At 56.8% G+C, this 27,974-nt stretch overlaps 1 protein-coding gene across 2 annotated transcripts; it reads right to left on the bottom strand.

The window, feature by feature from the left end:
* Window positions 1-19: 19 nt before the first annotated feature.
* Window positions 20-26,401, bottom strand: USP46 (ubiquitin specific peptidase 46). 2 transcript variants are annotated; one of them, XM_029076974.2, is made up of 9 exons: window positions 25,393-26,401; window positions 16,270-16,350; window positions 14,034-14,247; window positions 12,049-12,278; window positions 11,364-11,440; window positions 5,043-5,126; window positions 4,468-4,665; window positions 3,526-3,604; window positions 20-1,712 (listed from the first exon to the last, which is right to left on the bottom strand). In XM_029076974.2, the coding sequence occupies exons 1-9, from the start codon at window positions 25,426-25,428 to the stop codon at window positions 1,611-1,613; spliced, it is 1,101 nt and encodes a 366-aa protein (XP_028932807.1). In that variant the 5' UTR covers window positions 25,429-26,401; the 3' UTR covers window positions 20-1,610. The 2 variants fall into 2 exon arrangements, with proteins under 2 accessions (XP_028932807.1, XP_028932808.1); XM_029076975.2 differs by having other exon boundaries at window positions 14,034-14,211.
* Between the last annotated feature and the right edge of the window lie 1,573 nt (window positions 26,402-27,974).

Here is a 27,974-nt window from a genome sequence, read left to right as displayed (position 1 = left end):
AAGCCAGCAACAACACGGCGACATTCAAATAGGGTTTTTAATCACCTTTCCCACAAAGCAAATCGTCATCCGCAGCGGACGTGATCCGGCCTCTCCCTCCACGCCACGTTCCTTCCACACGAGTCCTCTTCCCATTAGAAAGTGCATTTCCTATTGCCCTCTCCCAGGCGCTCCAACAATGTTTCGCACCCAGGAGATGCCCGGTACAGTATTCTGCACAAACAGTAGATGCCCAGTACGGTGTTCTGTGCCCGGCACGTACACGGTACTGAGCTCTGCACTCAGTACGCACCCCATTTAGTGCTCTGCCCACAGCAGGTGCTCAGTACAGTGCTCTGTACACGGGAGGTGCTCAGTAAATACCATTCCCAGGCTAGCAGAAATCCCAATTCCCAGCGGCCATTCCTTTGGGAAACCCAGAGAGGCCGGGAGATCCTCGGGTGTGGATCCTGAGCAAAGGCAAGGCTCCCTGGCATCGCCGCTTTCTGGCTCCCACCCCTGCCGCGGATGCTGTAGACGTGGGGACCCACTTGTCTCGCCTGCAGTGCCGACCTATTTAGAGGCCACTGGGCCTTCGGCTGCTGCCTGCCGGACGCCAGTCCACCCTGCGGCCTCGGCCGGCGCCCGGGGGGCGGGTAAGGTGACGAAACCAGATCCCATTCACAGTAGATTTTAGCTTAAGGGACTCCGGGACCTCAGCTGGACAGAAGCCGAGTGCTGGACTCAGAAGCGCTACAGGTAGCATTTGCGGCGGGGGTCGGAGGGGAGGAGGAAAAGAGGGGAGCACAACAAAATCCTGGCCAAATGTCCACATCACAGCCGCCCCCTAGGCAGAAAGGTCCCGGGTGACGGGCCTTCTAATAAATACACGAGAAATACAAAACGGGAGGAGGAAATAGAACGAGCTGAGGTTTCTTCTGGGGTCTCCTCTGGCCGGACCCCTGAAGGAGCCCTCCGTGCGGGAGACCTCGGCGCGGCCTCCGCGCCCCGCACCCAAACCGGCCCTATCTCTCCCTCCCGGCTCCTCTTCCCGCTGCGCTGGTCCCTGGGCTCCCCGGAGAAGTCGGCCCCGGGTCACGCTCCCGCGGGCCGCCCAGACCCTCTTGGCGGGGGCTCGGAAGGAACGTCTGGAGTGGCCGGCCCCAACCCGATGGGACGGTCACGGCGGCGTTTCCCCGTCTCCCGGCGTCTGGAATCTTCGGAAGGCCACGGGTCTAGGCGCGCTTGGAGCCCGGAGCCCGGCTGAGGAGGCTCAGACTTGGGGAACGTCGTCACGCCGACTGCCGGGTTCTCGAGCGGAAGGTGGGCGGAAGGCCGATGGTTCTTGCTCTCGCTCGGGTGGGGTCCCACCCGCCCCGGTCTCCCACCGCTGGCCCAGGTCCACCCTGCCGCCACCATCTAGGAGCCAGAGGCCGAAGCCCAGGCTGGCCGGCCGTTCCCGGGAGAGAGGGCCCCCGGCTATCCACGCCGCTGCCGCCCGCAGATGCCACGAGCGGCATCCGGCGGAGGTCAGAGGAGAGGGTCTTTGGGACTTGGGCGGCGGCGGGGGTCTGTGTCGACGCCCCCCCCCCCGCCCCCGGCCCCGGGATGCGATCCGGCAGCTCGGAGACTCACTCCCTGGACTGGTAGAACAAGATGTAACCGGACTCGGAGTTTTTGGAAATGTCCGACGTCAGGCCGTAGAACTCCTCAATGGCTTGAGCATCGATCTTCTGCACGGAAAAAGACCAGACACAAATTGTTTTTGATGCCAACTTCCCGGGGGAGAGGACACCACTGGAAGACGGCAGATACACAGACACAAGGCCGATTCGCTGGCAAGGCCAGAGCCCCAACCAGAGGGCAAGGGTGGGGAGGGCATGTCACCGGGAGACCGACTGCCCCGCGTCCTCCCACACACAGTTCACGGCACCTCGAGCTTCCAGGGGGCCGAATGTACACGGTCCCATCGCCATCCCACAAGACCAGCACAGACACCAAATCCCGCCGCCCTGCCTTGCATCCTCTTGCCCGTCAACCGATGCCCGACTCGCTACCCAGCTTAGAGAAGGAGCCTGGGCTTGGGAGCCAGGTGATCTGGATTCTAATCCCAGGTCCATCCTCTATGTGACCTTGGTCACGCTTTCTCTGGGCCTCAGTTTCCTCCTCTGTAAAATGGGGATTAGAGTCCTCATTTGTAAAATGGGGACTGGATCCCTTGCTTGTAAAATGAGGGTTTAGACTGTGAGCCCCGTAAGGGACGGGGACTCTATAATCTTGCATCTACCCCAGTGCTTAGCACACAGTAAGCGCTTCAGACATCCCACAATTACTACTATCATTACCGTTATTCCCAAGGAGCCTGGTCACCGCTCCACCTCCTCCCACCTTGTGGCAATTCCCCCTAGTTCAGGCACTCGATCGGCGGATTGACCGAGCGAGAAGCACTGGGCTGAGCGCTCTACCGCCATGTTGCATTCTCAACGGAGCCTTCGTTGGCAGGACAACGTTCGCCTGTAGGCTGACAGCAGGAGCCCCAAGCGGGGCACGAGGGGTTTCTTCGGGCCGGCTTGTTTGGAATCCATGGTCGGTGACCTACTTTCCGGAGTGAGACTCCAGCTCACTTTCCCCCTTTTCCTACCCAACAGATTGGGAGCCCCGTTTGAGACAGGGCCTACGTCCCACCTGAGCGTACTGTATCGACCCCAGCGCTTAGTACGGTGCTTGGAATCGACCACCATATTATTACTGGAAACCCAGGATCGTCATCCTCTTTTAGGACAAAGCACGTGCCGGGGAAAGAAGATCCGGCCTCTGACCCCGCAGAAACCTCGGGGAGGGTCCCGCATGCCCTAACATCCAACAGTTTGGGGGAGTTTTGTCGGTGGCGAGGGGAGCCCTGGATTTCAGCCCCCACCGGCAGAACTAGAGGGATTTAGAATGGTTTTCCTCCTGTTCTCAAATCTGTTTTTTCAGAGCATCTGCTCCATAATCTGACCTGCATCTTTGGCCCTGCCCCCACTAAAATGGAGTCCCCCTCCCCTGGTGGCCCCCGGCGGGCCCAGGCCGTCAGCCGCAGGCGAGGATTCGAGGGAGCTGAGCCCGCAGCTTTAGTTCGCCCCTTCTCCGGCCTTCTGCCCTCCTCCTTCCTGCCCCTCTCGGTGGCTGAGGCAGTCCCAAGGCCCACGGAGGGGCTGGCCACCGGCCGAGGGCAAGGAGGTGGGGCTGTGGCTCGGTGGACGAGGAGAAGCCGGGAGCCGGGGCGGGTGGAGCCGGGATGGAGCCAAGCACGCGCCACCCGGGTTGGAGCTGGTCTAGGGCATGGAAAGGCACTCACCAATGACAGAGGGGACGTGAAAAGGGATTCCCTACAGGCCAGACACACAGATGTACAGTCTCCCCCTCTTTACTGTAGGCTCACTTTGGGCAGAGAATGCGTCTACCGACTCTATTATACTGTACTCTCCCAAATGCTTTCTACGGTGCTCAGCACACAGTAAGTGCTCAATAAATACGACTGATTAATGAGCTGACTGATGTACCGACCTCGACGATGTCATCGTCAAACAGGAGCCAGAAGCCGTGACTTTTCACGATGGTGATGTAATGGCCCCGGTTGGGGCCGCTGGAAAGACAAAGGAAGTTGTGAGTCTCAGTCAGGGGTCACTCACACTTACCTCCCTGGCCCCGATCCTCCCCCATCCCGACCCTCACCCTCAACTCCAGGTTGTCGGGACTTTCGGTGTCATCCCTAACGGCCTCGGGCCGGGGACGAGGGGCAAGGAGAGGCTGAGTGGTCTGACCGTCCCCCAGTCCGAGCATCGGCGTGGGAGGTCACGTGGTCCACATGGCCACGTAGAGAAGCGGCATGGTGAAGTGGATAGAGCACGGGCCCGGGAGTCAGAGGACTTGGGTTCTAATCCCGGCTCTGCCACTTGTTTGTGTGACCTTGGGCAACTCGCTTCCCTTCTCTGTGCTTCAGTTACCTCATCTGCAAAACGGGAATAGAGACTGTGAGCGCCACTTGGGACAGGGACTGTGTCCAACCCGAGTTGCTTGTAACCACCCCAGTGTTTAGTACAGTGCCTGGCAGATAGTAAGCGCTTAACAAATATCATTACCATTATTATTAATGCTATTACTGGTCCAGGCCAGACGGTACCCGGCTGAGGGTCAGGAGGCCTGGGTTCCAGTCCCTGCCCCTGGCCCGCTGGTGACCCCGGCACGGCGGGCTGGTGGTTCCGGCCACACAGCTCCCCGAGGGAGCTGTTTCCCTTTGGTCACCCCCTGCCGGAGGAAGGCGCGTCTCCGTCCTTTCGGTTTGGGCCTCTTGCACTCTGACTCCACAGGGTACCCCCCCTTCCCCGGGTCGGTTTAGGAACGGCAACCGTGGTTCCCCCCCGACATTCCCGTACATCACATTTTGGGACCTCGAGCCCCCACCTCCTCTCCCCAGGAGCCTCTCCCCGACTGCCCGGCCCCCGTTACCTGCCACAGTGCACCACCACGGCCACCAGGTCATACATGCGGTCCAGGTTGACGGCGTCGCTGGACGTGTTGAAGAGCCGGAGCTCCAGCGGGAAGACCACCCGGTAGGACAGCTTGGTGTAGCGGTGCAGCTGCTCCATGTACTTGAACCTCTTGAGGTGGAGCGCCAGGATCATCGGGAGCTTCTTCACCCTCATCCTGGGAAACGCACGGGCATCCCGCTCCAACCACCGGCTCCGGGGAGACGCCCGCCCGTGGTGGGCGGCGGAGGGGAGGGACTGACCCGACGGTCCCGGGAGGTGCGGGATTTGGGGCAGTCCGGCTCGGCTGGCTGTGCGTGGCCGGAGCCAGTGAGTGGGGAGGGCGGAGCGGGAGGCCCCGGACAAGGAGGCGGAGGAGGAGAGTCCCCAAACGCCCCCGGGAGGGCCGGTGGGCAAGGGCTCCGGTCCCCGGGGCGGCGGTGGAGGGGGTGAGGGGATTGGTGATTTAGGATGAATCAGAGAGGGCTTCCTGGAGGAGGTGGGTTAGCACCAGGGGTCTCCCCTTTAAGAGCCACATTCCCCCTTTCTCCCCACCTTTTCTGGGCCTCCTGTTTACTGCAGCAGGTTTCGCAGTAATACTTCTGCTCGCTACACAGGGTCTCCGTGTTGCTGAAGTCTCTGCGGGGAAACACATTCCAAACCGAGATTAGGGCTTCACTGTGAACGCCGCCCACGGCCCGAGAACATCAAACCCACCCGGTACCCAGCCCCTTTTGAGGCCAGAATGCCGTACTGGACTCCTACTCCGTGAACAGCGCTGTATTGGATGCCTGCAGTGCGCAGAGAACTGTGTTGGGCACCTACTGTGTGCAAAGTTTAAACTTGGCAGCTATCAATCAATCAAGTGTATTTATTGAGTGCTTCCTGTGTGCAGAGCACTGTACTATCCGTGTGTGAGGGCAATGCAGGGAGGAGTGAGAGAAGAAGAAACGAGGGCTTAATCAGGGAACTCTGTGTAGAACGCTGTTCTGGGCGCCTGCTGTGTGCAATGCTGTGCTGGCTCCACTTCCTGCCTCACTTCCTGCCCTTGCTTTCCCCCGCCGCTGTCCTGATGGCTCCTTGGTTTCATCCTCCCCTTGCCCCTCTGGGGACCGGCCGGCCACTGGCCATTGGCCACGCTGAGAGCTGGGACCCACACGGAAATGCCTCCTGAGGTGATGACGATTGTGGTATTTGCTGAGCGCTTAGTTTGTGCTTGAGCGCCGGGCTTCTCGGGTTGAACACAATCCGAGTCCCACCTGGGGCTCACAGTCTCGGTCTCCATTTTACAGATGGAGAGAAGTGCCCAAGGTCACAGAGCAGGCAAATGGTGGATCTGGGATCAGAACCCATGGCCTTCTAACTCCCAGGCCGGTGCTCTTTCCGCTGTGCCGTGCTGCTTCCGACCGTCGCTTCGGGACACGTTGTGTTCCTGGATTCTTCTCTCACGAGCTGCCAGTACAATGCTGGGCAAACAGCCTGGAACCCAGAGCGATGGGGCAACCCAGAGGAACCCCCAGGGCTCCTACTGCACATCAGTGCTCTGCTCTGTCCCTCCCTCTGATCGGGCGGGGGAAAGGGTGAGCTCAGGGGTCACGAGTCTGAAAGACACATGGCTACCTCCCCACGTTCCGCCGCCGCCTGGGAAAGAGTCCTCTGTTGACCTAATTAGAACTCAGCCTCAGGGAGGCCGGCCCGGCTCAGCCAACACGGAGCTGCGTTTGCCAACTCCACCCAGCCAGGGCACCCGTCGGAACTTGTGGGTGGCGGGTTCGAGATAAACCAAAGGAAACACTCCCTCGCCCAGCAAGAGGGTGAGCGTGTAGAAGTCATTCCCACTGAGAGATCTGAGGGCAAAACATCAGCAGGTTCCACAAGGATTGGGACGATCCAGGGATGAGGAGTCCATCCTGGATCTCGGGGGAGAGTCGGGGATAATAATAATAATAATAATAATGTTGGTATTTGTTAAGTGCTTACTATGTGCAGAGCACTGTTCTAAGCGCTGGGGTAGATACAGAGTAATCAGGTTGTCCCATGTGAGGCTCACAGTTAATCCCCATTTTACAGATGAGGGACCTGAGGCACAGAGAAGTTAAGTGACTAACCCACAGTCACACAGCTGACAAGTGGCAGAGCGGGGATTCGAACTCCTGACCTCTGACTCCCAAGCCTGGGCTCTTTCCACTGAGCCACGCTGCTTCTCTAATAATCTCTAATAATAATAATCTTGGTATTTGTTAAGCGCTTACTATGTGCAGAGCACTGTTCTAAGCGCTGGGCTAGATACAGGGTAATCAGGTTGTCCCACGTGAGGCTCACAGTTAATCCCCATTTTACAGATGAGGGAACTGAGGCACAGAGAAGTGAAGTGACGCCCACAGGGATGGAGAGGGTAGAGGCAGGGGTGTCGGATGGCTCTCCCGGGGTCACTGGGGGGAGAGTCAGGGATTTAAAGGGCAGAGTCGGGGTGTTGGATGGTTCCTGGGGAGAGTCAGGGATGGAGAGCAGAGAGAGAGGGTGTTGGACGGTCCGTGCTGGATCACTAGGGGATAGTCAGGTAAGGAGAGGGGAGAGTCAGGGGGGTCTGATGGTTCATCTCTAGCCGGGAGAGGTCCAGGAGGGTAACTACTACATGCTTCCCTCAGGGGCCCCCGGTGCCCTCAGAGTGACAGGCAGAGTACTGGACGATCCGGCAGCGACCAAATCCCACACAGGCAATCTGTCTCCTTCTGACTCTGGCGCTGGGAGGACTAGATTGCTAATGCGAGAAAACCCTCAGGGGTTGATTGAGAGAAACTGGAAAAACACTGAGTGTTGCAATTTGTTTTCCCGCGGGGTGGGGGTGGGGGGCTTGTTTGTTCATCTGCAGGCAGAGGAACTAAAGATACAATCTCCTGGTGGGAGACGAGTGTGGGCGTGGAAGGAAGGAAGAAAGGAAGGAAGCAAGGAAGGAGGGAGTTCAGATAAGCATCCTAAACCAACAAATCTTCTTAAACCATGAACTGCCCAGCACCCCAACAGAGCCAGCTCCCCCCAACCCCGCTCCCCGGGGAACATCAACCGTGCTCTGGACCGCTCCAGAACGGAGACCCTGCTCCGCACGTTTGGGAAAACAGACGGCACGAATCTCCTGCTTGGACCTTTAGGCCCCACGGGGCGGGGGAGAGGTCACACTTCCTTTCAGCCCTCCAGGCGGGGTCCAGGTCCCGGCCGAGGTGAAGACCACGAGTGTCCAGTGTGGTCCCCGTCCCTGGCAAGGGCACCCCTGCGTAAATTGGCTGTGGACCGTCAGCCCTCTGAGACTCCTAGGAGCCGGAGAGAACCGCGGGCCCGGAGAGACTCGGTTGGAGCTGGGACACTGGGGTCCAGTTTCTACTCCCGGCTCTTCCGCTGGCCTGCTGTGTGAGCTCGGGCGAGAACCTTAACCTCTCGGGGCTCCCGTTTCTTCCGATGTCAAAAAGGGTGAGAATCCCTTCCTAATTCTGCCTCCCAGGGATGCTGTGAAATGGGAAAGGGCTTCTTCGCTTGGGAAGTGGAGCTGGAGATGGGACACAGAAGGGCATCCGAGATGGGAAGCAACGTGGATTAGTGGAGAGAACATGGGCCTGGGAGTCAGAAGGACCTGGGTTCTAATCCTGGCTCCACAACTTGTCTGCTGTGTGACCTCGGGGACGTGCCTCAGTTACCTCTAATCCTCTAATAATAATAATAATGTTGGTGTTTGTTAAGCACTTATTAGGTGCAGAGCACTGTTCTAAGCACTGGGGTAGATACAGGGTCATCAGGTTGTCCCACATGAGGCTCACAGTTAATCCCCATTTTACAGATGAGGTAACTGGGGCACAGAGAAGTTAAGTGACTTGACTGTGAGTTCATTGTGGGCAGGGAATGCCACTGTTTATTGTTGTATTGTACTATTCCAAGGGCTTAGTACAGTGCTCTGCACACAGTAAGCATTTAAAAAATACGACAATGAATGAAATGGGGATTAAGACTGTGAGCCTCAAGAGGGACACAGACCGCGTCCAATCTGATCACTTCATATCTACCCCATTGCTTAGAATAGTACCCGGCACATAGCTTAACAAAAACCATTATAAAAAACAAACCACCAAAAAAAACAACAACCCAAGATAGGAGGAAGGGCAGACTGAAAAGGTTAGGACTCTTCAGCTTGGAGAAACCCAGGCTGAGAGGAAAGAGTTAGTGGTGTTGGATGCTCTGTGCTGGGTCACTGGAGGACAGCCAGTTTGTTGTGGACAGGGATTCTCTCTATTTGCTGCTGAACTGTACTTTCCAAGCGCTTATTACATTGCTCTGCACACAGTAAGTGCTCAATAAATACGATTAAATGAGTGAATAAATGGTCCCTCCCTGACCACGAGGTCGTCGTCCAGAAGGGCAGGCAGCCCACGGCTCCTCCCAGCATCCTGGTGCCGTCCGAAAGAGTTCTGGGCCGGAAGGGGTTAGCCCTGTGCCCTGGCCCTAGGCCCGCCGTCCTCGGCTCCCCGGGGAAAGACAATAGACGCAGCCGGAGCCAGGAGCACCCCCACAGTCGGGCCTTCGGCCAGCCCAGCCTCGGGGCCCCCAGGGCTCCTCTGGGGAAGCGGCTCCCAGCCAGAGATCGCACCCCGGACCAGCGGGAGGAAGAGCCGCCAGCCCCCGGACCACCAAGAGTCGCTCTGCCCGTTCTCACGGGACTTTCTCGCGTTCCCCACAGGGTCAGCAAGCACCGGCCAACACCGACGCGACCCGACACCACCCGGGGAAGTAGGACGGAGCTCCCGCGGCCCCGTCGTCCTCATCCCAGATTCCGCTCCCTCTGAGACCTTCTGGGCCAGGGGCCCCAGTGTCCCCTCACTTCCATCGGCTCCAGGAGTGGGTCCCAGCCTTCCCTTTCCACCCTGGGGCCACCTTCTCCTCTGATCCCCAATGGAACCGCCCCCAGGGCGTCCCCCCCCCCAACCCCCGTCACTGCCATGCCAACTCAGGGCAGCCCTCGCTTGGCGACCATGGCATAGTGGCAAGAAGCGGCATAGAGTAGTGGATAGAGCACGGGAGTCACAAGGTCATGGGTTCTAAACCCGGGTCTACCACTGTCAGTTGAGTGATCTTGGGCAAGTCCTTTCACTTGTCGGTGCCTCAGTTACCTCATCTGTAAAATGGGGATTGAGACGGTGAGCCCCACATGGGACAGGGACTGTGTCCAACTCGATTTACTTGTCCCCACCCCAGCACTTAGTAGAGCGCCTGACCCATGGTAATCACGTAGCAAATATCATCATCATCATTATTACTATTATTATTATTTGCAATGCATGGGCCGGGGAGGGGGAAGGGGAGCTTGGAAGGGGCAGCTGGTCCAACCCCTTACCATTCACATCTGGGAACAGCTGTCGAGAACCCTGCAGCTCTGCTCTGACTCGAGCTGTGGAAACCCAGGTATCCTGAACCGCCCAACCCACCCTGAGGAAATTCTAGTCCACAGACAGGTTGGCAGTGAGGACAGGGTGGGGCTCTGCCTGGCGCTGCCCGGAAGGGAGCACTGGGAAGGCATAACCAATCCTTTGCCCAGCTGCGCCCTCCCCTCCCCACACCCAGAGAATCCTCATTCACCCCTTTCCAGAGACTGGGGAGAAATGGGGCCACTAGAAGGAAAGGTAAAGGAAGAGATGACCCACCTCAGTGGGCAGGGGAACCCACACCAACCTTGGCGGGCTTGGGGCTTCCTGCATTGTCCAGACGGTTCCTGGCACAACAAGCAGGCCAGCTGGCGTGGCCAGCTGGCTAGCAGTTTGACCCCATAAAGACCTCCTGTCCATGAGCATTCCTGTCATGGGGTCTGACGGCCCGGGCCTAAGGACCAGCCACATAAAACACCGGGCACCCTGGCCCTATGGGTACCCTACCACACCGCCGCAGCCCCTCACCCCTGTGTGCCCTGGAAAAGGATGGTGGATCGAGGGGGTGGGGGTCGGTTGCGGATCTCAGCCGGAGACACCGTCTCACCTCGGCAGAGCCGCCGTGGTCTACCGGCCAAGGGCAAACTGAGACCACACGTGAACACGGACGGACAAACCGGGCTTCACTTGGGCCTGTCGACATCCTTTTTTTTTTTAATGGTATTTGTTAAGTGCTTACTATGTGCCAGGCACTGTTCTAAGCAGCGGGGTAGATACAAGGTAATCATGTTGGACACAGTCCATGTCCCACAGGGGGCTCACGGTCATAATCCCCATTTTACAGATGAGGGGACTGAGGCGTAGAGAAGTTAAGTGACTCGCCCGAGGTCACAGAGCAGACAAGTGGCAGAGCTGGGATTAGAACCCAGGACCTTCTGACTCCCAGGCCTGTGCTCTAGCCACTGGGCTATGCTGACTTCCCTCCCTCCCTCTGAATCATGCCTAAGGCAGTGCTCGGGGAGAGGGCCAGGGTTTGCATTTGGAGGGGGAGAGGGGCGGTGGTTCAGAGAGCCAGGAGGTAGTCCCAGCCTGTCCCATTCTGCTGTGTGACCTGGGGAAAGTCGCTTAAACTCGCTGGGCCTCAGTTTCTTCATCTTTCAAATGGGGAGAATAATTCCTGGGACTCGTTCTTCAAAGGGATGTGGCGAGGATAAATGAGATCACTGATGCGAAGGCACTTGGGGAACAGAAGAGTGCCGTGAGTTATAAAGACTTATTTAGAGCTTTTTGAGGACAAAAAAACAGACCTTAAAAGACGCCTGAGGTCCTTCTCTGGTCGCCGTCAGAGGGCTCGCTGCCCAGGCGGAAATCCCCATGGGCGGCTGTGCAGAGAGGCCTAAAGACCCTGGGCCCAGACACCTGTCCCCCGCAAGGCCGGGTGGGGTCACGGGGCACAGCCCCCGGGGCTTACCTCAGGCAGTGAGTGATGGACGTATTCTGCTCCACATCCACAGAAAGGTCCAGAAAGTCTTCGTCTTTACTGCTGACCTGTGGCCACGAAAGAAGGAGGCGGCGGCAGGGAGGGGTAAGACCCAAGAGGCGGAAACAGTGATGGCACGGTGACTGGGCAGGGGGACTCCTAGCCGCCGTGGAACGCTGACATCCCCAGAGGGGCAAGGCTCAATGACCCGCCCGGTGCCCTCCTCACGCCCATCAGCTGGGTAGCCCTGTCTTTCCCCGGAGAGGCCAAGCAGGGGAGGTCAGGGTTGTGTGGGAGCAGAGGGGGCCAGAAATGGCGGAACATTTGCTCCTCAACCCTGCCCCTCACTCTCCCACCTGGGCTGGGAGAGAGTCTTAGTCTGGCAGTCACTGGGAGAGGGGCTTGGGCATCTCTCTCCCCCCGATTTTTAATTTTTTTTTAAATGACATTTTATTGAGTGCTTACTCTGTGTCAAAAACTGTTCTAAGCGCTGGGGTAGGTATAAATGAATTAGGTTGGACAGAGTCCCCATCACACAAGGGGCTCACAGTCTAAGTCGTGGGAGGGAGGGAGCGAAGGAGATGGCAAATGCACCCCCAAGATGGGAGCGGACGTGGCTCAGGTTCCAGTGCCTAACCCGGGCCAGGGCTCAACGCGTGTCGGGGCGGCGGCTCACCGTTTCGCAGTTGAGGCACCGCGTTTCGTTGGTCAGCGTCCCCTGGAAGATCTCGTGGACCCAGGTCGGTTCCGACTTGTCGTTCTCCCCGGCCTCGCTCAGGTGACCGTTTCTCAGTTTCCCGTTGGGCTTCTCCTGCTTCTTCTCCTCCTGCAGGATGTCGGCGATTGTGTTGAGCAAGTAATTCAGAAACTCGTGGGCGTCCTGCTGCATGTAGTTGTCGAAGAGGTCTGGAAAGAGGACGCTCGCGGTCACGCGGGCGGGGGGCCGGGCCGGTCCCCTCGGCCGCTCAGCTTCATCCGGGGTCTCTGGGACCGTGACTCTTTTCCCAAGAACGAAACTCCCTCCCTCGCCAACGGCGCTTCTGAACTACGAGACAAAGCTCGGTTCAGAGGTGCCCAACTGGGGGGCGGGGAGCTCCCCTCAATGCTCTGGGGTGGCCGAACGACAGGCTACTAGTCAGCCATTTCGTTCCGTGCCGGGAGGCCAGTTCTCCTACGGCCCAAGTCCATTTCTCCTGGTGGGAAGCTGGTGGGAGCATGAGGAGCAGTAATCGGTCCAACCTACTAGGAGGTGTTTGGCACATGCCCATCTACAGGCCCCAGGCCTAACAGCCCCATTATGCTCCCGAAGAGTTGCTGCTCCTCCCAAAGTGCTTATTATGACCATCATTATCGGGTATTTATAAACCGTTTACTATGTGCCAAGAACTGTTCTAAGCGCTGGGGTAGATACAGGATTCCTGCCTCGGGCCTGGAACGCCCGCCCTCTTCAAATCGGACAATTACTCCCCTCCCTTCCGACCCCCTTCAAAGCCTTACTGAAGGCACATCTCCTCCAGGAGGCCTTCCTTAAACCCCTCCTTTCCTCTTCTCCCACGGCCCTCTTGTGTGTCACCTTGAGTGCTCCCTTTATTCTTCCCCCCCTCCCAGCTTCACAGCCCTTATGTACATATATATCTGTCATTTATTTATATTAATGTCTGCCTCCCTCCTTCAGAACTATAAGCAAGTTCGTTGTGAGCAAGGAATGTGTCTGTTTATTGTTGTATTGGACTCTCTCAAGAACGTAGTACAGTCCACTGCACATGATAAACGCTCAACGGACTGAATGAAGGAATGAATACAAATTAATCCCCGTCTCCCATGGGGCTCACGGTCTCATACCTTTCCCGGACCAATACGGGCTCAGTCACTTCTGACCTATGGCCAGGGAGTAACCGTAAGGTATTGGAAAAATCAGCACCATTCTGTTTAATTAATGAATCGACTAAGGCATATATTTCTTCTGGCTGGGATCCTGGGGAGTAGGGAAGCTCGGAGCAGTGAAAAGCAGCGGGGGCCGATAGAAAGGGTAAGAGCTGGGCAGTCGGAGGACCTGGGTTCCAGTCCCAGCTCTGCCACTTGGCCATGTGGCCTTGGGCAAGTCACTTCACATCTCTGTGCCTCAGTTTCTTCATCTGTCAAATGGATGGGGGAGAATTCAATACCTGTTCCCACTCGTAGTTAGACTGTGAACCCAAGTGGGACCGGGACTTTGTCGGATCTGATTGTGCTGTATCTAGTCCAGTGCCTAGTTCACTGCTTGATAAACAGTGAGTAAAAATAAATACTGTAATTATTATTATTACATTAGCACTTAGCACACAGTTAGAGCTTAACAAGCCTCGCAATTATTATTATGACCGTGAGCACGCTGTGGGCAGGGAATGTGTCTGTTGTCGTACTGTACTCTCCCAAAGGCTTAGTGCAGTGCTTTGTGAACAGTGAGAGCTCAATAAATACCACTGAATGAGTGAATGGTGCTTATTATTGCCCCAGCCTGCAGTGGTCCTACGGGAGACTGTCCAGGATGGACTGCAGACAGACCGGCCCCCTTGGCCCGGTCCTGCCCACTGCCCTCCTTCCTGGCACAGGGGCGGGGGTGCCAATCCCCGCCTGGCACTGCGGCCCAGCCCTCATCCCCTCCTGCTGTCAGCCCCTCACCATTCTCTTTCCGTAACCTGGAGATGAACTTCTTGGGCGGGATGACCCCCACTTTCTTCTTCTGGGTGGCGATGCTGTGGAAGAGGTCCGCCAGGCAGGCCAGCAGGTTCTCCTTCTTCTTCTGCTGGGCCTTGTAGGCCAGCACGTTCTCCCGGAACGGGCGGCAGAAGTACAGGGCCTGCAGCACCGAGTTACAGTAGCAGGTGTTCCCAAACTGCCGGGGCCGGGGAGAAGAGAGAGCCTCAGGGGCCGCCCATCCACCTGTCCATCCACCCGCCCGCCCGCCCAGACCAGGGCACCGCTCGCGGGATCCCGACCGCTGGAGGCTGGGTGGGCTCCGGTTCTGCCAGGACCCGGTAGGACACACAGCAGATGCTCGGTGAATACCACCGACTGAATGATAACGTCACTGGCTCTGTTTATGGATTTTAAGATGAGCCCCTATCCAGGGAGAAAGGGAGCGGGGTCTCAGCACTGAACCAGGAAAACGACGTGGCCTTGTGGCAAGAGCCCGGGCTTGGGAGTCAGAGGATGTGGGTTCTAATCGTGGCTCTGCCACTTGCCTGCTGTGTGACCTGGGGCGAATCACTTCACTTCTCTTTGCCTCAGTTACCTCATCTGTAAAATGGGGATCGAGAATGTGAGCTCCATGTGGGACAGGGACTGGGTCCAACCTGGTATCTTGCAGGTACTCCAGCACTTAGAACAGTGCTTGGCACATAGTAAGTGCTTAACAAATACCATAATTATTCTAGGTTCAGGACCAGGAGCAGGAGACGGAAGTGAGTGGTAGGGAAGAGGTGGCTCCAGCCTCTGTGAACATCCTGACCCTCAGCTCCCGCCCAGGACTTCCCACCCAACAGACATTTCAGGAGCAAGGGGTCATCACCGTAAAGGGCCTAGGGTTGGCTGAGCAGAGATGGGGAAGGAGATGGGCACAGACAAATTGGCGACAGCCTCCATACTTTTGAACCAGGTTGTGCAGTTTACCAATCAACCCACCTAGCAATAGTATTTACTGAGCACTACTCTGTACAGAGCACTTGGTAGAGCACAACAGTGTTGGAAGACACAATCCCTTTCCCGGAGGAGTTTACAGACCAGTCAGGGGAGACAGACATGAAAACCAATTATGGGGAGGAGGAAGTTATATGACTATAAAGATATGTAAACAAGTGCAACAGGGTGTGGGGACACCCAAATGCATCAGTGATGAGGAAGTGCTGAAGTCGAAGAAAAGGGGGAAATAAGGTGGGGTTTCGAGAAGGTAATCGGGGAAGGCCTCATCTTCCCAGAGGGAAGTGGTCGTGAGGAGGGGCGGGACGGGGCAAGATTGACCTAAAGACTGCCCGATTTGCTCGTATCCACCCCAGCACTTAGTAAAGTGCCTGGTCCATAGTAAGCACTTAACAAATACCATTATTAGTATTATTATCATGTCAAGAGGTGGGCCAGTATGGGTTCAAGGGTCGGCTGGTCCGGGGCAGACCAGCTGCTGATTTGGCCTGGGAAGGCCCAGCCAGCAAGAACCCTGAAGCCAGGGAGGACCCTGAGGAAAATGTCTGGGGGAGAGCCCACAAAGAAGACCCCTAGAGAGAGCACTCAGGCCGGGGTGGGGGGGACCCCACCTCTGGAGAGAACCCCAGCCCACACACTTCTCTCCTATAAAATTTAACTACTCACTGTCCTTCGCTCTCCTCTCTCGTCGGTGACCCCTCGCTCTCACCTCACCCCCACGCCTAGAGCTCCCTCCCCCTACGCATCTGAAGACCACCACTCTCCCCATCGTCAAAGCCCTATTGAAATCATATCTCCTCCAGGAAGCCTTCCTTGACTAACCTCTCATCCTCCCACCACCCTACTTCCTCACCCCGACCCCCACGGAACTTTATGTACATATCCTTATACCCGGTTGCTTCCCTTACCTGTAATGTATTTTAATGGCTATCTTCCCCGCTGGTCTGCAAGCTACTTGAGGGCAGGGATTATATCTACCAAGTGCACGGTACCCTCCCAAGCCCTTAGTACAGGGCTCTTTGTGCTCTGGTTAACTGATCGAGCTCCAGGGGACAATCTTCAGGAAGGGCCCCTTCCCCCGGCCGCCGTGCCCCGGACGAGACCAGAGTGTGGCTCCAGCTGCCCCCCATCCAGAGGCAGAGGGTAAACCGGAGGGGACACGGCCGATGACGGCGACGCCGAGCAAGAGTCCCAGGCCCGGGGCCCAAAGCGGACTTACGTTGACCAGTCCGAAGTAGTGCTCGTTGATGGGAAACTGCTCTGGGCCGATGTCTTTCTCCAGAGCCGAGGCATTGGTGCCCTGAGGAAAAAAGAGCAATGGCGACTCAGTCTGGGGTCAGGCAGTGGTCACCCGGAGGCCGAGGGGCCAGGGATGCCTCTTCCACAGCCTCTGATCCAATCGCACCTGGAGAGGCCAGCCGAGAGATGTTCTAGGTGAGGGAGAGCCCGGGGGAGGCCTTGTGAGGCCCAACATTTCTGTCTCTAACCGATTTCCCACACCCGCCCCTTTCCTCTCCACCCTCCTCGGCACCACGCCGGTCCCACATTTTCAATTATTCTCTATTCATCGGTTTGTGACTCCAGGTCATTCCCATTAGATTCTGAGCTCCTCAAGGACAGACACTGCGGCCTGTACTTTTCCTGTAGGCCCCCAAGTGACCATCACAGTCCCTCGGCGGCTGACACGGCTCCCGGTCCGCACCCAGTGGGGACCCAGCATGGGCTCCCGTCTGCACCCAGCGGGCCCTCGATGACTAAGAAAAATGACGACGACAATGACGCTCCTCAGCTTGGGGAGAGTCTCCCCGATGGAGCTCCACGTTCAGTGCATCGGTCAAAGGAAGCTGGGGCTGCAGGCCTGCCCATCCAGGGACCGTCCCCATCGCTGTCGCCAAGGGTCGATGGAGCCCCTCTTTCCCTCCGGTTCTGTGGGGAGCAGGGCCCACCCACACGGGGAAGCTCTGCCCAGGGGAAGCAGAGCAGGAGAGGCAAGAGCCCCCCTGCAATCACAGCCACAAACCGACCCTCAGAGAAGGCTCCGGACCTGCTGCTTCTTCCCGTGCCCCGAAACCGGGACCCTCCGGCGAGCTCTGAGAATCACTCCAAGGCCGAGAGAGACATAAGCTAGTCTGCTTTCAGAGTTCTGCCCGCTCTGGCTGGCCCCCTGGCCCGCAGCTTTCTCCGAGTTTATTAGCCACGGGAAGAAACAGTTTCCGGCCAGCTGAACGGGTTTGCGCAGGGTTGGCCCGGCCTGCTGGGGTCTGTTCCAGCCTGGAGAGCCAGGCGACCTACTTAAACCAGAGGCCGGGTTCTTCCTCCCCAAGTCGGGTCTGCCCGGCTCCCCGATTCCCTGATCTGCCCCTGCAAATGCAAGTTCACCTGAGCCATCCCACCTTCCCAACCCAGGGGGGCAGCTGGCTGCCCACCGTCCTCCCCCACACTCCCGGCTTCCTGGGTTGGAGCGAGTCGGTCCCTGAGCGGATCCAAGAGATGAGAGGATGAGGGACCCCTCGGGGACACCCGTCGGGAGACCTGAACCTGCCACCAACCCTTATTTACTATGGAGAGAGGCATTCCCGTGAGGATCCTCGCTGGACCAATGCCCTGCCAAGGAAACATCCTGAGCAGAATCTGTCTTATCTAGGGGTCCCACTAGGCTGCTTTGGGGTGAGAACAGGGGTCATATCTGGGACAGTCCAACACCTGCAATTTTCGGGGGTGAGAACAGGGGTCATACCTGGGACCCACATCCACAACTTTTTGGGGTGCTAATGGGGGACAGGTCAGGGTTGTCCCGCCATCTGTGATGTTTCAAGGCGAGAACAGGGGGAGGGGGTTGCCTCAAGCCCCCAGCTGTTGCCCCTCCGACCCTTCTCCTTCCTCCCCCAGGGTCCAGAGGCCACGCCAGCAAAGCTCAGCATCAGGAGGGTCGGGACTACCGTGGACGGTCTGTGCTGGGGCAGGAGGTGCCATCGAGGCCAGCTGGTGGGAAGAGGCAGAATGTGGCGCTGAGTCTCCACGTCAGGATCCGGGGGTGGGCAGCCACCGCCCCACCAGCGGGTGTGTAACAAATCCGACGGGCACGTCACCAGGGAGGGCCGGGGGCCTCGGGACCCAGGATGTCAAACCTCCATCTTCCTCCCATCTCTCAACAGTCGGGACCCACTTCCTGTCAGTCAGCCAGTCGTATTTATTGAGCGATTACTGTCTGCAGGCACTGTACTAGGCGCTTGGGAGAGTACAGTACGACAATAAACAGACACATTCCCTGCCCACAACAAGGTTACAGTCTAGAGGAATCAGATCTGAGAACAGATCTGACCCCAATTGGTCCCCACCACATAGGCCGAGACTCAGCCAAGCCAGAGAGGCGTTCCGGGGAAAACCAATCCAAGGTCTCAACTGATTGAACAAGTGACCAAGGGGAAAACTCATGGAAACCCCTTATCCCGACCCTCGGGGCCTGTTGGGATTGGGGGACCACTCTCAGCGAGAAAACAGCTCCCTCTTCCTGCTGGAGAAGATTCCCCAGGCTCTTTCTCACTATCAATCAATCAATGGTCTTTATTGCATGCTTATCGTGTGCAGAGCACTGTGCTAAACACTTGGGGGAGTACAATAATACAGAGTCAGTAGACATGTTCCCTGCCCACAAGAGCTTGGTCTAGAGGGGCCCCAGGGCCCCAGTACTCTTCCAGCCTGGTATGGGAGGCTGGCACCAAGCAACATAACTTAGTCTTCATGTCTAAGCTGCTTCATGAGAAGCAGCGTGGCTCAGTGGAAAGAGCACGGGCTTTGGAGTCAGAGGTCATGGGTTCGAATCCCGGCTCTGCCACTTGTCGGCTGTGTGACTGTGGGCAAGTCACTTCACTTCTCTGTGCCTCAGTTCCCTCATCTGTAAAATGGGGATTAAGACCGTGAGCCCCACGTGGGACAACCTGATTCCCCTGTGTCTACCCCAGCGCTTAGAACAGTGCTCTGCACATAGTAGAAGAGAAGAGCGTGGCTCAGTACCCCAGCGCTTAGAACAGTGCTCGGCACATAGTAAGCGCTTAACAAATACCAACATTATTATTATTATGTCAAATCCCGGTAAGGAAGCTCTTGTCCTAGACATCATCGAACTGTCATTATCGACAGCATTTATCGAGCACCAGATTAGCGGGCTGGGGAACACACAGAAGGGGAATAAGACATGATCCCTGCCCTGAAATTACTTACAACTGGAAGTGACAGGAGGCAGTTTCTGAGATAACGACGGCTACCGGTGTTGGAGATCTTTGTTGCGAGTTGCCCTGGGGCCAGCACTCATTTCATCCATTCCGGCAATACTATTTATGGGCCGACTACTGTGTGTAAAGAGCTCTCTAATGAGCACCTGGGAATACACGATCAAACTAAGGGCCAGGGACCCTCCCCTCAAGGAGCCTGCAATTTCATGAGGGAGACGCACATCGTACATGAGCCTTCCAAGTCTCTCTAGTTTTGCAGCAGGGGTGGTTTTCTATCATGGGGCGAAAAGCGGGTGGAGGCAGAGAACCCGGGGGTTTCCCTGAGTCACAAGTGCTACAATCACGCACTCTTGAGAGCAAACCACACCCCGAGGTGAAAGGCCTCTTCCCCAAAATGCTGTGCCGAAAAAACACAACCCGCCCGCACTTCATTGGTACCGATGGCCGATAAGCGTCCCTGGAGCTGAAAAAACTTTCCCAAACTCAGCGACCTCCCCCCATTTCCAGACAGGAGAAGGTTGGAACCCCGAGAACCCATGGAGCAGCCTGAGGGACCCAGAGGGCCCAGTTCCATCCGGGGAACAGCAGTAGGGCTGCCGATGTTTCCCTTTTGTGGAGTCCTGCAGGGCTGGTCTGTAGACCGTTATCCAGCGTGGCTCAGTGGAAAGAGCCCGGGCTTGGGAGTCAGAGGTCATGGGTTCGAATCCCGGCTCTGCCACTTGTCAGCTGTGTGACTGTGGGCAAGTCACTTCACTTCTCTGTGCCTCAGTGACCTCATCTGTAAAACGGGGATGAAGACTGTGAGCCCCACGTGGGACAACCCGATTACCCTGTATCTACCCCAGCGCTTAGAACGGTGCTCTGCACATAGTAAGCGCTTAACAAATACCAACATTACTACTGTATAGATCTTCATCACCCTATTTATTTTGTTTATTTTGTTTAATGAGATGTACATCACCCTGATTCTATTTATTTGCCATTGTGTTTATGAGATGTTTTTCCCCTTGACTCTATTTATTGCCTTGCTCTTGTCTGCCTGTCTCCCCCGATGAGACTGTAAGCCCGTCAAAGGGCAGGGGCTGTCTCTATCTGTTGCCGATTTGTACATTCCAAGCGCTTAGTACAGTGCTCTGCACATAGTAAGCACTCAATAAATACTACTGAATGAATGAATGAATACTATTATTATTATTATTATTATCTCCCCGCATCTAACCCCCTGACCAGCCCGCCTAATCCACCAGCCTCTGCACAGCTGCCAGCGGCCTCGGCCGGGGTGGTCACAGGGCGCCAGAGCTTCCAACAACAGAGACACGGACCAGGGACCGGAAGCAACTCGGCCGGGGTCACGCGGCAAGGGGGCGGGAGAGCCGAAAAGAGCCTTAACTCGGATGGGGTGCATCACCCGCCCCATTCGCAAGTCCACAGGATCCGCTCGACTTCCTGGGGGCCCGTGACCCGTCACCCGTGTTCCGGCGTTGGCCGGGCCTCTCCGACAGCCCTGGAGAAGCAAGGCCTCGCCAATGGAGGAGTGACCGAATGGCACGGTCCCCAACACGAGCATTGGGGGAAGGCTGGACATTCCCAGTGGCAGTAAACTCTACTACTGCTCCTAGTCGGGATCTCCGGTGAAGCAGTGTGGCCTAGTGGATAGAGCACAGGCTTGGGAGCCAGAAGCACCTGTATTCTAATCCCGGCTCTGCAATTTGTCTTCTGTGTGACCTTAGGCAATTCACTTCACTTCTCTGCCTCAGTTACCTCATCTGAAAAATAGGGATTAAGACTGCGAGCCCCACGTGGGACAGAGACTGCATCCAACCTGAAACCTTGTGGCCCAGCGCTGAGAACAGTGCTTAGCACATAGCAATTGCTTAACAAACACATCATCATTATTATTATCTCTTCCTCCTCCTCAGTAAAGTGGTCCCTTCAGGAAACTCCTGGACCTCACTGAAAATATCACGTCCAGAGGGGAACTGGCCAAAGCAAAGAGACGGTAGCCGCTGGCTCTGCCGTGGCTCTGGACATTTCCGGCCGGTTCGGGATAAGGAGGGAGTCATCACGTTCCGGCCGAGACCAGCCTTTTAACGTGGGCCCAGCCCTCCCCGCTCAGCTCTGGTTTGAGCGGGCTGATGGAAAGCAAAGGGCAGGGCAGATGTTGATGTGGAAGAAGGGTGGATGCAGACGGCTGAAAGCCTCCAACTCCGCCTGGGCCGAGAACACGGTCCGACTGTTCCTTGGGGATACGGAGATGTCGGGGCCTCAGAGTTGAGAGGATTAAGCTCCCCTCTTCCCCACCCACAGGACAGGTCTGGTTTCTCAAGGGTGGGGAGATTTGTTTCCTCTAAGTCTCTTCCCATTTGGCTGCAAAAATGGTCTCTCTCTCTTCTCCACCCCGTCGACCTCTGCTTGGGTCTGCTACCAAACAGAGTTGAATTCCTTCACATAATCCCTGGAATTTGAACAAAGCTCTCATTTCCGAAAACAAGTTCACATTCCTGAACTCATTTTCACCTCTCAGCATCCCTGGGAGGCTCAGATTATCCACCCCATTTTACAGACGGAGACACCGAAGCCCAAAGATCATTCGGGCAGAGCTATGGCTGAGCCCAGACTTATAATAATAATAATGATGTCGGTATTTGTTAAGCACTTACTATGTGCAGAGCACTGTTCTAAGCGCCGGGATAGATACAGGGTAATCAGGTTGTCCCACGTGAGGCTTACAGTTAATCCCCATTTTACAGATGAGGGAACTGAGGCACAGAGAAGTTGTGACTTGCCCACAGTCCCACAGCTGACAAACGGCAGAGCCGGCATTCGAACCCATGACCTCTGACTCCCAAGCCCGGGCTCGACTAGAACCCAGGTCCTCTGGCTGCTGGATTCCCAGAGCTCTCCACTACCATTCTCCCCAGCCCTTTCCCTCTGCTCCCCCTTCCCCTCAGCACTGCGCTCATTTGTATATATTATTTATCACCTTATTTTGTTGATAAGGTGTTTTTCTCCTTGATTCTATTTATCTTGATGATGTCGTCTTGTTTTTGCTTCGTTCTGTTTTGCCTTGCCGTCCGTCTCCCCCGTTTAGGGGGGGATTACGGACGGGGAAGCGAGAATCCGTAGGAGACCCACCTGAAATCAATTCATCATCAAATGCGGACGCTCACACCCACCCAGCTGGCCTACCTCCCTGGGTCAGACACAGGCGAAGGTCCAGCTTGGCTTTTCCCCCCCGAATTGGGCAGGTGGCTCGGGTTCCACCTGAGGGAAGGTAGGACAGGAATTTTCAGTCCTCACCAACTAGCTGTCCTGCCTCGGCGGGCCAAGAGGATCCCCATCACGCCCTGGGAAAACGGAGGCTCAGAGAGATTAACGGCCTTGGCCGACATCACCGAGACAAACGGAGAATCGGGGAGGCCAAAGCTCAACGCCCCTGTAAGAGTCTAAGCTCCTTGCGGGCGGGGATTGCGCCTACCGGCTCCGTAGCCCTGTGCTTTTCCCGAGCGTTGGGTACAGTGCGCTGCACACGGTAAATGCTCCATAAAGACCACTGAACGATTCCACATTTCTAATCCGTGAACTATTCCACCGGGAGCTGTCGGAACTCACTGTGGGCTTCCCTTTGATGGACGGGGCAGAAGAAGGGGGCCGGCGCGGTTGGGGAGGTGAGCCGTCTTTCGCTCCGCCTTGCCTCTTCACCAAAAGCACATCCGGGCCTGTGCTCTCTCGTCCTCTGAGCTGCTCGGTGAACCGCTCTGGGCCTCAGTTTCCCCATTGGTAAAATGGGGTAGAGCCCTCCACTACGTCCTGCTAGCTCCCGGGTGGGGGGGGGGGTTGTAAGAATAAAATGAGATCACTGATGTGAACGGAGGAAGCCCACAGGTTGGAGGCCTCTCTCAGAGAGGGGCCCATCACCAGGCTGGCGTCCCTCACCCTGGTCCCGCACATCAGATCCGGTCTTGGATGCCGTCCCTCCGCACCGAGGGACGGGTCAGGGCCGGGGGATCCGACACCAATTCGCTCCCGGGACCAGGGACCACCGCTGCGTGGCCCTGGAGGGCAGGCTTGAGAAGCGGCATGGCGTAATGGAGAGACCGTGGACGTCAGAAGGTCATGAGTTCTAATCCCCACTCCGTCTGTCAGCTGTGTGACCTTGGACAAGTCACTTCACTCCTCTGGGCCTCATCTGTCAAATGGGGATGAAGACTCTGAGACCCACGTGGGACGACCTCATTACCTTGTATCTACTCCAGCGCTTAGAACAGTGCTTGGCACATAGGCAGCGATTAACAGATACCATTATTATTATTATTATATTGAAATTTAAATGATCCCTATTCTGGGGAACCCTGTCCCCCTTCCCATCCTGCTCTCCAAGCAAACCCCAAAGGAGCCAAGCTGGAGCCACCACAGAGAGGCTTTTCATCGTCGAGAGAAACTGAGGCCGCAAGAGAGAGTGAAAGAGGAAGGTTGGAGGGCCGGCTGGCAAGAGCACGGGCTTGGGAGCCAGAGGTCATGGGTTCCAATCCCAGCACCGCCACTTGTCTGCTGGATGAGCTTGGGCAAGCCAAGCAGCCCTGTTCAGTGGCAAGAGCCCAGGCTTGGGAGTCAGAGGTCATGGGTTCTAATCCTAGCTCCACCTCATGTCAGCTGTGTGACTTTGGGTGAGTCACTTAGAGAAGCAGCGTGGTGCAGTGGAAAGAGCACGGGCTTTGGAGTCAGGGCTCATGAGTTCGAATCCCAGCTCTGCCACTTGTCAGCTGTGTGACTGTGGGCAAGTCACTTCACTTCTCTGTGCCTCAGTTCCCTCATCTGTAAAATGGGGATTAAGACCGTGAGCCCCACGTGGGACAGCCTGATTCCCCTGTGTTTACCCCAGCGCTTAGAACAGTGCTCTGCACATAGTAAGCGCTTAACAAATACCAACATTATTATTATTACTTAACTTCTCTGTGCCTCAGTTCCCTCATCAGTAAAATGGGTATGAAGACTGTGAGCCCCATGTGGGACAACCTGATCACCCTGTATCCCCCCAGTGATTAGAACAGTGCTCTGCACGTAGTAAGCGCTTAACCAATACCAGCATTATTATTCTCTGTGCCTCAGTTCCACTCATCTGCAAAATGGGGATGATGACTGTGGGCCCCACATGGGCCAACCTGATTACCAGCGTGGCTCAGTGGAAAGAGCACGGGCTTAGGAGTCAGAGGTCACGGGTTCTAATCCCTGCTTCGCCACCTGTCAGCTGTGTGGCTTTGGGCAAGTCACTTGACTTCTCGGGGCCTCAGTGACCTCATTTGTCAAATGGGGATGAAGACTGTGGCCCCCACGTGGGACAACCTGGTAACCCTGTACCTCCCCCAGCGCTTAGAACAGTGCTCGGCCCATTGTAAGCGCTTAACAAATACCAACATTATTATCAAAATGGGGATGACGATTGTGAGCCTCACGTGGGACAACCTGATGACACTGCATCTCCCCCAGTGCTTAACCCATAGTAAGCACCTAATAAATACCAACATTATTATTAAAATGGGGAGGAAGACTGTGAGCCTCACGTGGGACAACCTGATGACCCTGCAACTCCCCCAGCGCTTAGAACAGTGCTCGACCCATAGTAAGCGCCTAATAAACGCCAACATTATTATTAAAATGGGGAGGAAGACTGTGAACCTCACGGGGGACAACCTGATGACCCTGCATCTCCCTCAGCGCTCCGCACAGTGCTCGGCCCATAGTAAGCGCTTAACAAATACCCACATTATTATAACCTTGCGTCTACCCCAGCGCTTAGCACAGTGCTGGACACATCGGAAGGGCTGAACAAATCCTCTAAATCTTCTTCTTCTCCCCGGCTGCCCCGACCCCGAGCTTTGCCCGACCCCCTGCCCCTTTCTCGGGTTGGGGACCGGAGCGGGGGGCGACTCGGGCTTTGGGGGGGTGGTCGGGGCAGGGGAAGGCCCACTTGGCCGGTCACCCCCGGGGCTGGGGGCGCCGGGGGGAGGAGGGAGGAAGGGGGGAGGGAGAGGCGGCTTTAGCCCGGGGGTCTGCCCGAGGACCCCCCCCCCCGCCCTCCCGCGACCCCCGGCCCCCCGGCCGGCACTCACCATGTTACAGAGGGAGGCGATGTTGCGGACAGTCATGGGGCTAAAGGGAGCAGCGAGCCCGCACCGCCATCTTTACCGGGGGAAACCAGGCCCGCCCATGGCCGGGGGCGGCCGCGATGGGCCGCGATGGAGGGGCCGGACCCCGGGAGGGGCGGCCGGAGGACGGTCAGCCTCCCTCCGTCCGTCCCCCCCCCCCCCGGCCAGGAAGGGAGGGCAGGGCGGAGGTCCGCTCCGCGTTTGGGGTCACAGCCCCAAGGGCCAGCGGCGCCGCACCGGCGGCATCACCGTCCGTCCTCACCCCTTGGCGCCGGACAGGACCGGGCCGCAGCGGCTCCGGGAAACCGGGACCTGTCGGTCCGGTCCTGTCTTGTCCAGTCGTGTCCTGTCCGGTCCTGCCTTGTCCAGCCGTGTCCTGTCCGGTCCTGCCTTGTCCGGTCGGGTCCTGTCCGGTCCTAAACGGTCCTGCTTTGTCCAGCCGGGTCCTGTCCGGTCCGGTCCTGAACGGTCCTATCTTGTCCTGTCCGGTCCTGAACTGGCCTGTCTTGTCCGGTCCTGAACGGTCCTGTCGTGTCCGGTCCGGTCCTGAACGGTCCTGTCTTGTCCTGTCCGGTCCTGCACGGTCCTGTCTTGTCCTGTCCGGTCCTGAACGGTCCTGTCTTGTCCGGTCCGGTCCTGAACGGTCCTGTCTTGCCCGGTCCGGTCCTGAACGGTCCTGTCTTGCCCGGTCCGGTCCTGAACGGTCCTGTCGTGTCCGGTCCGGTCCTGAACGGTCCTATATTGTCCTGTCCGGTCCTGAACGGTCCTGTCTTGTCCGGTCCGGTCCAGCCGTGTCCGGTCCGGTCCTGAACGGTCCTATCTTGTCCGGTCCGGTCCAGCCGTGTCCTGTCCGGTCCTGTCCGGCCCTGCCCCTCCGGCCGGTGTCGGAGCGGCCTGCAGACGCCCGGCCGGGAGGCTGGGGGGGCGGGGGACCCAGGAGGCCCTTAGGGAGAGGCTCCCCTCCTCCAGGAGGCCTTCCCGGACTGAGCCCCCACCCCCTTTCCCTCTGCTCCTCCTCCCCGTCGCCCCGACTCCCTCCCTCCCTTCGGCCCCCTTCCCCGCCCCCCCCCCCCCAGCGCTCGGCTCCCTGTCCACTCCCAGCGCTCAGCACATAGTAAGCACCCGAGGCGCTGGAAGGAATATCTGTACGGATTTATTGCTCTCTTTTCCTGATTGAGGGGCATCGATCGGGGGCTCGATCTGGAGCCGCAGCGTGGCTCAGTGGAAAGAGCCTGGGCTTGGGAGTCTGGAGGTCATGGGTTCGAATCCCGCCTCTGCCACCTGTCAGCTGGGTGACCGTGGGCAAGTCGCTTCTCTGGGCCTCAGTTACCTCATCTGTCAAATGGGGATTAAGACAACCTAATTAGCCTGTATCTCCCCCAGCGCTTAGAACGGTGCTCTGCACATACTAAGCGCTTAACAAATACCAATATTATTATGATTTGGATGGCATCGACGCCTGTCCACTTCTTCGGTTTTGTGGTCTGCCTCCCCGCCCCCTTCGAGAGAAGCAGGGTGGCTCCGTGGCAAGAGCCCGGGTTTGGGAGTCAGAGGTCATGGGTTCGAATTCCGACTCCGCCACCTGTCAGCTGTGTGACTTTGGGCAAGTCACTTCTCTGTGCCTCAGCGACCTCATCTGTCAAATGGGGATGAAGACTGTGAGCCCTACGTGGGACCACCTGATGACCTGGTATCTCTGCCAGCGCTTAGAACAGTGCTTGGCACTTTGTAAGCGCTTAACAAATACCAGCATCATTATTGTTACTAGACTGTGAGCCCGTTCTTGGGGAGGGATGATCTCTGGTGCCGAATTGTACTTTCCGAGCGCTTAGGACAATGACAGTGACAGTGTGAGTCATGAGGACCTGGGTTCTAATTTCGCCACTGCTATTTGTCTGCTGGGTGACCTCGGGGAAGTCACTTCGCCTCTCTGGGCCTCAGTGACCTCCTCTGTCAAATGAGGATTAAGACTGTGAGCCCCATGTGGGACGAGGACTGTACCCAACCCTATCATCTTGTAATAATAATAATAATAATAATAGTAATAGTGGTATTTCTTAAGTGAACAGTATGTGTCAGGCACTGTACTAAACATTGGGGTGGATAATAAAAATAATAATAATAATGGTATTTGTTAAGCACTTACTGTGTACTATACTTACCATCAAAATAAATTGAGAAGCAGCATGGTTCGGTGGAAAGAGCCCGGGCCTGGGAATCAGAGGTCATGGGTTCTAATCCCAGCTCCGCCACCTGTCAGCTGCGTGACTTTGGGCAAGTCACTTGCTTTCTCGGTGCCTCAGTGACCTCATCTGTAAAATGGGGATGAAGACTGTGAGCCTCCCGTGGGACGACCTGATTACCCTGTATCTACCTCAGCACTTAGAACAGTGCTCTGCACATAGTAAGCGCTTAACAAATACCAACTTTATTATTATTATTATTAATCAATCCACCGTGTTTACTGAATGCTTACTGTGTGCAGAGCATTGTACTAAGTGCTTGGGAGAGTACAATATAGTGGAGTTAGTAGACATGTTCCCTGC

The sequence above is a fragment of the Ornithorhynchus anatinus genome, chromosome 12 (genome assembly GCF_004115215.2).
Source record: "Ornithorhynchus anatinus isolate Pmale09 chromosome 12, mOrnAna1.pri.v4, whole genome shotgun sequence".
Taxonomy (NCBI): domain Eukaryota; kingdom Metazoa; phylum Chordata; class Mammalia; order Monotremata; family Ornithorhynchidae; genus Ornithorhynchus; species Ornithorhynchus anatinus.
Note: the sequence above shows the minus strand (reverse complement) of the source record. Positions and strands in the feature narration are given on the sequence as shown.

Bases quoted from the DNA above. Each gene is read 5' to 3' on its own strand.
- USP46 (XM_029076974.2), bottom strand. From the start codon at position 25,428: ATGACTGTCCGCAACATCGCCTCCCTCTGTAACATG. The intron at 12,279-14,033 runs GTGAGGGGCTGA...TCCTCTTTCCAG, and splicing joins CAGGTTACGGAAAGAGAATG to ACCTCTTCGACAACTACATG. The intron at 1,713-3,525 runs GTCGGTACATCA...TTTTCCGTGCAG, and splicing joins TTGACGATGACATCGTCGAG to AAGATCGATGCTCAAGCCAT.